Source organism: Danio rerio, chromosome 11, assembly GCF_052040795.2.
Source record: "Danio rerio strain M-AB ecotype USA chromosome 11, GRCz13ab, whole genome shotgun sequence".
Taxonomy (NCBI): domain Eukaryota; kingdom Metazoa; phylum Chordata; class Actinopteri; order Cypriniformes; family Danionidae; genus Danio; species Danio rerio.
Window position 1 is genome coordinate 11,239,740 of NC_141031.1, and position 12,725 is coordinate 11,252,464.

Consider the following 12,725-nt stretch of genomic DNA (forward strand, 5'->3'; position numbering starts at 1 on the left):
CATTAAAATTGATAATTTATTAAAGATAATGATAAACTGTTAGAATTATTTTATTATTTTATAATATTTTATATATTTTTATAATATTTTATATTTTTTGTATTTTATATTATTTTTAAATAATTTATACATCTGACATTAATATACACACAAGTCAATGGTTAATAATATTTGACAGTAATATACGTATAATTTTGTTTTATTGAAGTTATACAAGCACATAATAACTTTTTTCTTATTCGATTAATTAACAATAATATGTATTATTATTCATAATAATATTAACTTAACAATAAAAACTATCTTTCAAACAGCTTTCTTTCTTTATTACAGCATTGGATCAGATTTAAAGAGATGTTTGTGGACGTCTCAAAAAAATGTAATCTAGAACATTTACTTTCGAACAATTTCACAGAGTTATCGCAAGTGAATTGTTTGCAAATACACCAGCATACTGATTTAAATTAGCGGAGAACTCGTAAAGAGCTTATAAATTTGTAAATTAGCCAAAACAGCGGAGGAGTTAGCGAAATGAGACTCACTTTTTCAGGTGTGAAACCTTTCACCTTTCCCCCAGTGTTTACACCTGATATTAGGAATCGTCAGCCCAATCACAGCTGGACCCAGCTGAATACAGGTTGAAAAAGGGTCTAATATTAGATGGTATTGTTAACATCAAGGTCATGTTGCAGAATATATTTGAACAGCTATTAAGGAGCAGTTTCTCTCTGTCTACTGGCGTCATTTTTAAACAGTGTTGGTGAAATGCACAGACAAGATCAACTTTGATGTCTATTATCCTAAATTTGGTTTAAAGGACAAAAAGTGCAAAAATAATTTAAACTTTGTGGCATCTGTGGAAAACTAAAATAACGTTTAAACACTGACAATACCTTAGGCTATATGCATGCTAAAATTGTATATTCCTGCACTCATAAGACATAACAGCTTAATTATATTCATAAATTAATATGTTTCACCGACTTTATGTGTTGTTACGGCCAGCTCGCTCCCGACCGTACCATAAAAAAGGATCAAATACACAAAAAGGTATATAATGAAATAAAAATTTAATAAAGGGAATAACAAAGTATAACACACTGTATAGGGATTTGAAACAAATAAGAAATCAGCTGAAATTCTCTCAACAAAATACAAAACAAAACACAAGACGGCAACACAGAAGAGTTGGAACAAAATGACCTCTCTGTGGAATAACAGTTCACCAGAGGAAGTGCCGTTCTCCACAACAAATTCAAGTATATACATTCTCCACCTATAAATTAACTAATTAACTGTGACGTCACACTGCGAGGCCACGGAAAGGTAAGAAAAGAGAAGACAGAATTTTAACATTGTCCTAAATATTTTTAATTCTAAAAATGTTATGAAAAAAGAGCATATAGAATTTTTTTTCAATGTACAGTGACTGCAGAAGCTTTTTTAGTATTGTTGTACAAAAAGATCAGAGATGTCCAAAGTAGGGCAAAGGGTACAAAGATGGCCTTTTGTAACCTTTGATTTGGCCCACCATCCCAGCTTAAAGGATAGTGAGAATGATGGAGAGGGTTGGGGCGAATGCCTTTAACACAGAGAATGTAATATCTAATTTGACATTATATGTATTGTTAGCACGAGGTCCCTTTCGTCGCTGCTTGCAGCTTTGATTTGTTAATTTTATTGCTAAGCTACAAAAAAATCGACTGAAATTAAATAATTAAATCCTGTAAATGAATCTGATTTTTTAAAATAGAAATACTGTCACTCGATAGATAGAGGACTATGCAGAAGACATTGGCGAGCAAGTCAAGGGAAAAACTAGTGTAATTGTGTTACAAATAGGATTGTTTTGTTTTTACTGTAATAAGTTCATTATAAAATGTATAAAATGCTGTATTAGTTAATTTAAAGCAATGTTTTCTAGTCTTTTTGAAATATTATTAAGAAAATTAGGAATTTACCCATGGCAACTACATTCACCTTTGGCTCACTAGCCTTAATCGACTTTGGTTTTTGGCCTTTCATAAGAAAAAGTTTGGGCGCCCCTGAAAAAGATCAATAATGCCTATACATACAGTTGAAGACAGAATTATCAGCCCACCTTTGCATTTGTTTTCTTTTTTTAAATATTTCCCAAATTATGTTTAAAAGGGCAAGAAAATTTTCACAGTATGCCTGATAATTTTTTTTTTCTTCTGGAGAAAGTCTTATTAGTTTTATTTCAGTAAAAGCATTTATTAATTCTTTTAACACCATAAGGACAAAATTATTAGCCCCTTTAAGCTATATATTTTTTGATAGTCTACAGAGCAAACCATCGTTATAAATTAACTTCCTTAATTACCCTAACCTGCTTATTTAACCTAATTAACCTAGTTAAGCATTTAAATGTCACTTTAAGCTGTATAGAAGTGTCTTGAAAAATATCTAGCCAAGTATTATTTACTGTCAACATGGCAAAGATAAAATAAATCAGTTATTAGAAATGAGTTATTAAAACTATTATGTTTAGAAATGTGTTAAAAAAATCTCTCCGTTAATCAGAATTTGAGGAAAAAAAATAAACAGGTGGGCTAATAATTTAGGGAGGGTTAATAATTCTGAGTTCAACTGTATATCAACCCACAGAGCCTGCCTCGTCACAAAAGTGTTTTAAAGAAGACAAAATGTTTGGATTCTTCCTTTAGTCAGACTTAATTGACCAAAATGCCTGTCAATTCCAGGTGTAAACAAGGTGTCGGTCTCCATCATCCACACCAGATATAAGCATTCACATGTATTCAAATTTAGCAGTATTTCTTTTAACTGAACCAAAGTTAGCAAGTGTGAACACACATCAAAATGGCAGGGTTAGTGTTGGGTCAGTCTGCTCTCAGCCAGCAAGTAGAATAAAATATGTATATCAAACTATATTTTAAAACATGCTTATCATTTTTACATGAGTAAAACTTTTTTAAAAAGCAAGAAAGTAATAATAAGCACTCAATGCATATTTAAATCCGTTCACAGCATACAAATATACAGTAAATTGTTAATTAGCTTGTATCTGTTTGCAGGGACCACCACCCGGGCCATAGTGGGACAGTCTGTTGTGTGTATTGTAGATGGGATCTGATGGCGAGGTAGTGGAATGTGTTGCCTGCGTGCGGGGTTGAACCAAACCGCTAGTAGGGGGATAAGGTTCACGCTTACATAAAAATGACACGCTTTGTTGATGTTTTTCTTTTAGTGTTTTTAAAACAGGCTTACTTTAAACTATAAAATCCGTTTTTTTGTGCATTTTTAGCAGCAATTTTCTAAAACGCACGTCACATATGAATAATTAGATACGCCATCACCCTACCCTGTGAGCGCAGAATGGATCGTTCCTCAGTAGGTGGGTCTTCGCTGCGGGCAACAGAACCGAGATCAATGAACCAGGCGATTTACCGAAACTGGTCGGACGAGCCAAGGTGGGAATAAACCATCGATCAAGAGCGAGGTTTTCCATTTAGCAGAAATTTATATCTGCTCAGGGACGGATTATCACATCACTCCGAGGCCAACATTACAGTGTGCGATGTGGAAAATTTACAGTTCTCTACTGTAACCTAATAACAACTGATTTTGAGAGTAGATTTTTTAAATTCATCATTGGGTCACAGAACGCAGGGGAATACAGGATGATCTTCGCAAATACGGCTAATCCGCTGAGAACGCCATCATATCGAAAGCAGGTATGTAAAGTGTGGCATTGCAGATGATAAAGACTACAGGATGTACTCGCAGTGGGTCAGTAGATCCTTTACCTGGGACAGAATGTATTTAACTCCTCTGGCTTGCGCGCGCGCACGCACAGCGGCAGTGTCTCAATATCTAGCGAGCTGACTAGCTAGACATCGTTTTAGTGTACGTGCGGCGGTTTGGGGCTTTGCTGGCTTGGGATGGAATAATGAAAGACAAAATGATGCACGCAGTTATTATGTTTTCTTAGCATGCATCTCATTATATGCTTAAACCAGAACTGTTTTCGGTTTTGTGTGAGTGCTTTTGTGATTAGGCCTTTTAGGAAATTAATCGCATCCATTTTTTTCAGCTGACGTACTATTGCACAATTAAATATTTATAAATTCTGTTGACGGAACTAGAATCGTCTTTTCCTGCTTTGGGATGTCACGGTGAGCCTTGAAATAGAAATGATACACCAAAGTGTCATTTCTTTTTACCAGTACTTCATTTGTCATATTCAAGCTGAAGATGCTCTTTGCTTAACTCCTCTTGTCGTCTTACATTTGTTAAAGATTATGTGTAATCATTAATGTTACAGTCTTTTCTTTTTAAAAGAGGATTATTAGCAGAGTTGGTGTTAATTGGGGAAAGAGAGATGATGATGAGAGAAGCCTGTGGTGAAAGTCTCCCATGGCAACTTGTGTCAGGAGAATCTTGGGTGTGTGCTGAAGAATATCTGCCTAATTAATATTCATGAGTTAATACAATGTTTTCCAGCAATTGGTGGGGCAGCAGTGGGCGTGTACTGGGGAATTAGGTTTAAAGATTGCTTGTCTATACATTCCAAATCTGTCAATAGCAGAATTGATGAAAGTCACACATATGCAGGCACACACACATAAACACTCTGTGTGAAATCACACATTTACACATGCATTTGCATAGGAGGAGCTCATGTGGTGGAGCTCAGAGTGATGGCTGCGATAGAGGCAGCAGAAGTTAATGGGCTTCAGGATTTCACAGTTTATAGGAACCATATGGTCTAAGATGACTACAGCGCATAGCTCAGGACCCAAGGGACATGCCGACGTATGAGAGATGGCTTGGATATTGAACGTGACCCCCCTTTCTCTCCCTCTCCCATTGCTTTTTCTATGTCTTAGTTACCCTTCCCATGACTTTGTTATTTTTCCCTCACGATAAAACTGGACATGATCCCAGGGCAGTCTGTGAGTACTTCCTTTTTTAATACAGCACTGGAAATCAATAGATTTGAATCATGAATGAGAGGAGATGGGAGAAAATGTGTACAAAAAATATCAACTGACAAGACTGATGAGAAAAATAAAACAGGATTTCCAACTGTTGGACCTGTTCAGTTTTCTTATTTTATTTTTGAGGATGATTTCTTCCTCAGCATTTCAGAACCTTCTTTTCAGCTTCGTTATTGCCTAAATCATCCATCCGTCTCAACGTGGGACGTATTGGAAGGAAAAGTGGCTCGATCTCTTGCCTCAGTAATTAACAGGCGCTAACAAGCTTATGGGGCCACGTCCAGTTTCACCTCAGCGCACAAGTGTGTGAGTCGCTCATGTGGAAATGGGTCAGTGTGTCAAAAAACAGAGAACTCCCACTAACCCAATAAAGTTTCAGTCAGGTGTGCACACACATTTTCACCTTCCCTTTTTACATGAGTTTACACATGCATCGAATAGTTTGCAGGCTGTAAGAGTCACTGCCTCTCCTAACCGCATCTGTTGTTTTGAGGTTTAGCCGTCACTTTTGTGGTGATTCGGTTCTGTGAACAGTCACCCGCTGATGTTAAACAGGCAGCCATTTTGTGACGGCTGAGAGAAATGGAGCTGTTTTAATGAATGACTAAGAAACAGGAAGTGAGTCAGTGATGTGGGCTGTGGTGGCCGCTGCTCGGGGTGGGCGAGAGGCCCACACATCCTGTATCCCAGAGCGCTCCTGCATCATGTGATCGTTCTCTGGAAAAGATTCCTTCCTCTTTGGTGAAGAAGATTTGTGGAGTAACTCGTATGAATGAACATTCCTTTTTGGTGAGTTTGGTTCTGTGGGTTTGGCAATGACTCTCTTGAATCAAACTCAAACCCCAACCAAATACACAACAGGCACTGAGAGGTGAAAGGTTCATGTCTTACCAAATTCTCAGAACGTTACTAAAGTTTTTTCTTTTTTTTCAATTTAGTCATATTTAGTCAAAAATAGTTTACCTGTTTTCATTATAATTTACTCGGACTTGATGTACTAACAGTTTTTAAAAAATTGGTTGGTCTGGAGGACAAAATGCAATTAATCCTAACCAGCTAAGCACATCCCCCTCCTCATGTAATGGACGCCTGCTAGCAGGAGCTGTGCAATTAAACCTCACCCCTCTTTGCCTCAAAACGTGCATTAGCAACTGGCTGCGGTCTTTAGCTGCAGCCCTATTACCTTACCAGGCTCCAATGTCGGAGACACCGGGTCGGCACCATCTCGGAGCAGTTTGAGTAGAACAGGAGGGGTTACATTGGTGCTGCGACCCAGATAGTCATGGTCAATCCATGCACTCTCTCACATCATTATCAGAAGTGTCCTCGGTCTTCAGTGCACACGTTCTGTCTTTTCAAATGATTTGAATGCGACAACAGAAGCGCACAGTGGGAATGTTCAAACTCATGCAAATCTGTGGTTGAACACACTAAGAATTCTTGTCAGACGGCACAGAAAAAGAAGCGTACCCTGGCTTTTAGAAGACTGAGTATGGCAGAAGCCATGTAGTTACCTTGCTGTCCTGGACTGACAGGCGAAGCTGCTTCCATGCCAGCCCTTTAATGCTGGAGATGCCTATTCAGATCCCTATTGGAGTGGTGTGTGTATAGAACCAGAGGTTTTGCAATCTCGGTTGATTACATAAATCAACTAAATCTCTTCGTTTGCTGTCAAGAACATGTCAGATTTATTGTCTAATATGTGAAGGTCAGGGGTGCTGTAATGGGGGGAAGGTTACAGCGATTCCAAAGGCCTTGTTCAGAAAAAGGGCCCAGTGCAATTTCTACTGAGGGGGGCATTCTTATTATATGAAGACATTCAAAACCTTCTCCCAAGAGCGACTTTTGCACTGGAGGAACGTCTTCACAGTTTGTAGAAGTATGGCTTAGCTATTCATTGCACTTGAATCGCTATTGTACTTGAATCGCTATTATACTAGCGATTGCACTTGAATCGCTATTATACTAGCCGGCAGCTAGCTCTCTGCAACTCTCACATGGTCGCCCACTGAAGCTAAGCAGGGCTGCGCCTGGTCAGTACCTGGATGGGAGACCACATGGGAAAGCTAGGTTGCTGCCGGAAGTGGTGTTAGTGAGGCCAGCAGGGGGCGCCCAACCTGCGGTCTGTGTGGGTCCTAATGCCCCAGTATAGTGACGGGGACGCTATACTGCTCAGTGAGCGCCGTCTTTCGGATGAGACGTTAAACCGAGGTCCCGACTCTCTGTGGTCGTTAAAAATCCCAGGATGTCCTTCGAAAAGAGTAGGGGTTTAACCCCGGCATCCTGGCCAAATCTGCCCACTGGCCTTCATCCATCATGGCCACCTAAACATCCCCATATTCAATTGGCTGCATCACTCTCTCCTCTCCACCAATCAGCTGGTGTGTGGTGTGCGGTCTGGTGCAAAATGGCTGCCGTCGCGTCATCCAGGTGGATGCTGCACACTGGTGGTGGATGAGGAGATCCCCCACTATGTAAAGCGCTTTGAGTGCCCAGAAAAGCGCTATATAAATGTAAGGAATTATTATTATTATTATTATTGCAATATGAAGCATTGCAGTTAGCGAATCACAAAAGGCTTTGGTTTGAATGTGATTTCAATATTTAGGTATAACACAAATATGTATGGGTTGCATGGTGGCGCAGTGGGTAGCACGATCGCCTCACAGCAACAAGGTTGCTGACCCCGGCTGGGTCAGTTGGCATTATTGTATGGAGTTTGCATGTTCTCCCCATGTTTGCGTGGGTTTCTTCAGGTGCTCTGGTTTCACCCACAGTCCAAAGACATTTGGAATTGGTAAATTGGGTAAGCTAAACTCTCCGTTGTGTATGTGTGGGAGTGAGTTTGTATGGGTGTTGCAGCTGGAAGGGCATTCGCTGCGTCAAACTAATCCTGGATAAGGTGGCGGTTCATTCCGCAGTGGCGACCCTGGATTAATAAAGGGACTAAGCCGAAAAGAAAATGAATGAATGAACAAATATGTATCCAACAGCAAATGCCTGACTGTGCTCTTTGTGTGACAGACTTATTAGTCAGTTGACCCTTTTTAGGCAGTTTGATTGAAAGGCAGTCCAGCCAATCATATTCTGTGCTTCCGTCACTGCATTTAGTCGGACAGGCATCATAGTAGAGTAACGCCCCATTCACATGGGGCGTCAGCGTCAACGCTTCCCATTCACTTTAAATGGGTGACGTCAAGCGTTGCCGAACTGCCTTGTAGATTCGTCTGCGCCGCTTCAGAGGCATTGCTTGCTGCAGAAGTTGGGACTAGCTCAACTTTTCAAGCGCTGAAGGAAGCATCAGCCAATCAGATCGCTGTATGCAAATACACCAGATAGACAGTGGACTATTGCTGACTGAATTTCATTGGCTGACGCTGCTATGACGATCGCTTCAGCCCCAACTTCAGACACGCTTTTAGTCAAGCGTTGACGCTGAAGCCCCCTGTGAAAGGGAGCAAAACATTTATAATTAACATAAATATAGCTTTAGCAATGGGGGTACCCAGAAAGGGTGGGCGATAAACAATGTTGTCTTATTTTCTGTGACCCAGATTAACAATTAAATAATCTTTACTGTCTCTTATAATTTTATGGACGCATTATAGTTTTGTTTAGTTTGAGATGCCTCAGTTTGTGTGTGTTTGTAAAAGTATGTTAGGAAATCAGTAACATTTGATCTATTTTCAAATGAACCCAACGTCTCACCACGATACTTGTAGGCTATAACTTCAATCTTTGAGTCACTTTATAATCTATTGTAACTTCAGTTTTGAAGTATATAGTAGGGGTTTAACTCTGGCATCCTGGCCAAATTTGCCCACTTGGTCCATCATGGCCTCCTAACCATTCCCATATATCTAATTGGTTGTCTCCACCAATCAGCTGGTGTGTGGTCTGGCGCAATATGACTGCTGTCGCGTCATCCAGGTGGATGCTGCACACTGGTGGTGGATGAGGCGATTCTCCCAAAAATGTGTAAAAAGCGCTATATAAATGTAAGGAATCATCATTATTATAATTTTTTTTTGTTTTAGGTTATTTATATCCCTCATATGCATATTGCAGACCTTTATGTCTGCTGCTTTCTGAAATCAGTATGTAATTCTTTTTCAGAAATCATTCACTCTTTTCCCACAAATTGAAAGCTTGTCGTACATAGAGAAGTGGAGTGGGGTTTGCGAAGAGTCATTTGAGTAATATCTTCATTCTCCTCAATCAGAATTGTCTAAACCAAGTGTGTGTAGGACCCACCATTAAAAACAGGAGAGTGCATCTCTTCATGAGCAAGTTCAACACACATATTATAACTTGATTGCTTCATGTCTTGACAACGGAGTGAGCGACTGTTCATTTTTTTACCAGTGCATGCGCAGTGGACCTGGCGTTCAGTAAATTCCTCACTTACCTTTATTAAGAGAATGAAGACACATTGAGTATAAACTAGGGATAAAAGTGACTGATTCCCCACTGATTGTCTGAGAGTCCAGTCTTTCTTCTGACATGCTAACAATGCCGCGAGAATGCGAGAGTTTCATATACATAGAGAACTGATATGCTAATGGTAAATCATATTCTTTGTTGCCGGTTTATTCGGTATTAATTGAGCTGGAAGAATAGCAGCGTTTGAAAGGCCAACTCTCATGTATTAGCTCTCATGTCATTACCAACCAAGCTAATCAGTTCAGACAAACTCAATGTGATTTAATATTCAAATACCTACTTTCCATAGTAGGTATTGTTATATCATAAAATGTTGGTGGTTAGATACTGATAAATACTGGTTAAGCATACACATATATTTATATAGACAGTTAATCAAAATTGAATTATGTTTTTTTTGTGATCAATATTTTTATTTAAATTATGTTCCGTGTCAGACACAAACATAATAATAATAATAATAATAATAATAATAATAATAATAATAATTCCTTACATTTATATGGCACTTTTCTAGACACTCAAGGCGGTTTACACAAGCGGCAACCTTCCGCTCTCCCTAGTGAAGCAAATATGTAAGTAACTGAAACTGCAGTTCATCGAAATTCCGCTAGTCCTGGCTCCATAATAAAGCAGGTTTCTATTGAGCCCACTATTAAAATAGCCAAGTTGACAGCAGAAAAAAAGGTGTTTACAGCCTGAAACAAAGAACGATTTTGATTCATATAGCTATTACCCTTCATGACAACTGTGAGGGGCTGAATTTTTTTTTGGAACTCGTTCGTTTCGTTTATTTTAAGTTATATTAAGCCTGCATAATTAAGGACGAGGCCACTTGAGTGACAGCTAGGTCTCACTGGTCGCCGTCACTTCACCTCAGCTGATTCCAGCTGATTAGCCACTGAGCTTGGCATATAAATCATATTTTGTTTCGTTTAATGTGACTATACACAGCCAATTGCTATTTGGAATTATTTCTTAAAATTATCAGATGACATGGCATGCTGTGTGCACTTTATTGTGCTCACGAACCATTCACGTGGCCTCCATTTTCCAGGTCAGTGAAATTATATACTTATATCATATCTATAAATATATATGTTTTATTTAAGATCATTTATTATTATTATTAGTCTATTAAATATTTGGACATAATTTGCATTTTCCTCCTATAGAAAAATGTCATAAGAACAATGCTTAGTGGCTTAAAGTATTAAAACTAGGGCTGGGCGATTATTTCGATTTTTACGATTAATTCAAATTTGCGTTTAAAGACGATTTAATTTTATATTAAATCGAGGTATTGCAATTTTTTACATACATTATAATTGCACTAATGTGCATTAGTTCACTCTCTGTATTACTCTGCTTGACTGCCAATCTGGGTATTAGTCATGGTAGTGACGGACTGAACACAGAGACTGGACAGCCTAATTTAACCCAATGCATGAAGTTGTGGGCATGCATCGCAGAGCTGCTGCAAATACAACAAATACAAGCATTTAAGTGTCTTAAGTTGTGTATTTTTCTTTTGTTAATACCTTTGCATCAAACGCGCTTTGGTCCACTCTCTCACCCTACTCCAGCACTGCCTGACGAGGGGATTTACATTCAGAGTAATGCAACAAGTAAAATCCTACATGACTTCACGCTTTACTAAGTCACATCTTTGTGGATTGTCAAGACATATTCCCTTATCAAATCGATAAACTCAATCTCTCAACATGTATGAAGAACAAAAAACCTGCCATGTGAAAAACCGCACCGATCCTAGATCGAATCGCACTGATCTTATTTTGGTTTGAACACGAGCAGAGGTGAGCAGCTGTAGGTAGCAGTGAAAAGTGAAAGTACCCGCCCCCATATCTTTTAGCCTATGCTTTTACACCATGAAATCTTCTCATCCACCACCAGTGTGCAGCATCCACCTAGATGACGCAATGGCAGGTATATTGTGCCAGACCGCACACCACACACCAGCTGATTGGTGGAGAGGGAGACCGTGATGAAGCCAATTAAGATATGGGAATGGCCATGATGGATGGAGGCCAGTGGGAAAATTTTGCCAAGATGCAGAGACATTCTGGGATTTTTAACGACCACAGAGAGTCAAAATCGGTTTAACATCTTATACAAAAGACTGAGCAGAATAAAGCCACTATACTGGGCCCCCACAGACCACAAATTGAGCACACCCTGCTGGCTTCACTAACAGCACTTCCGGCAGCTACCTAGCTTTTCCATGTGGTCTCTCATCCAGGTATTGACCGGGCACAGCCCTGCTTAAGCCTGATTTATACTTCTTCGTCAAGTGACCAGCGTAAACCACGGCGCATGCAACGCGTGTGGCTGTGCATATATACTTCTGCGCTGTCTCTGTTGGTCTGCATTAACACTTCCGAAACGCTAGTTGGCAGTGAGGTGTAAATGTTCCGCTGTGTTGAGTTTCTTCGCTGCTTTTTTGCTTTTCCTAAACACTTCCAGGATGTACAAGTGGCTCAAACTCGCTCATTATGAGGCAGGAACCGGCGGACGTGCAACAACTTTAACTATGAGGTAAACACAAAACAAAACTTTCCATCCGGAGCTCCTTCACGGGACTCCACACTTGTAAACAATAGCTCCATCGGGGTCGCGCCATTCACGCGGCTCTCGGCCCCGCCCAGACTCGTCAGCGCTACCGAGCCAACCAATCACAGAGCTTGCGCTACGTGTCGTTGCGGCGTGTAGTTACATTTTTTTGAGAGGTGCACGTCAGCGGCGCCGACGGCCACGGCGAAGGGCTATGCGTCAGCGCCGTAGCATACGCCGGCGTTTGACGCAGAAGTATAAATCAGCCTTTAGCCTCAGTGGGCGCCCATGTGAGAGTTGCAGAGGGTTAGCTGCCGGTGAATAATTGTCACCATAATTCACAGTTTATTGAAATTTCTACAAAACCTTCCACTTGTACTAAGGAAATTTAAAAAAACAAATAACGTGATAGGAAAGCTTGAACCACAACACTCCAGCATTATTGGTCTAATATGTAGTTATATGTAATAGAATGTTGTATTCATTTCATTTCAAGTGTATGGTGCACTAGGGTTGGGCCGATAGACAATGCCATCGTCCATCGCCGATGGCTGACAGACACCACGATGCTGAGCCGGCATCGCGATCCTCCGCCCTACCCCCATTGCTAATCCACTGACGAAAAATACACACTCAGGCTCTGTTTACACTAATCGGTCTTATTTTTTTTAAATGGCATTTTAGAATGTAAACGATCCACATCCACTCTGGCGTTTCACCTAGCATTTT

At 39.9% G+C, this 12,725-nt stretch overlaps 1 protein-coding gene across 6 annotated transcripts in view; it reads left to right on the forward strand.

Moving 5' to 3' along the window:
• The first annotated feature begins 3,410 nt into the window (after positions 1-3,410).
• Positions 3,411-12,725, forward strand: part of rbms1a (RNA binding motif, single stranded interacting protein 1a) — a 312,567-nt gene continuing 303,252 nt past the window's right edge. For all 6 annotated transcript variants that reach the window (XR_015502396.1, XR_015502397.1, XM_087273388.1 and 3 more), the window contains exon 1: positions 3,411-3,716. Coding sequence is in view for 4 of the 6 variants with exons in the window: in XM_087273388.1 (XP_087129514.1) it covers positions 3,663-3,716 (54 nt within the window). In the remaining 2 variants the exon portion in view is untranslated. The remainder of the gene's footprint in view (positions 3,717-12,725) is intronic.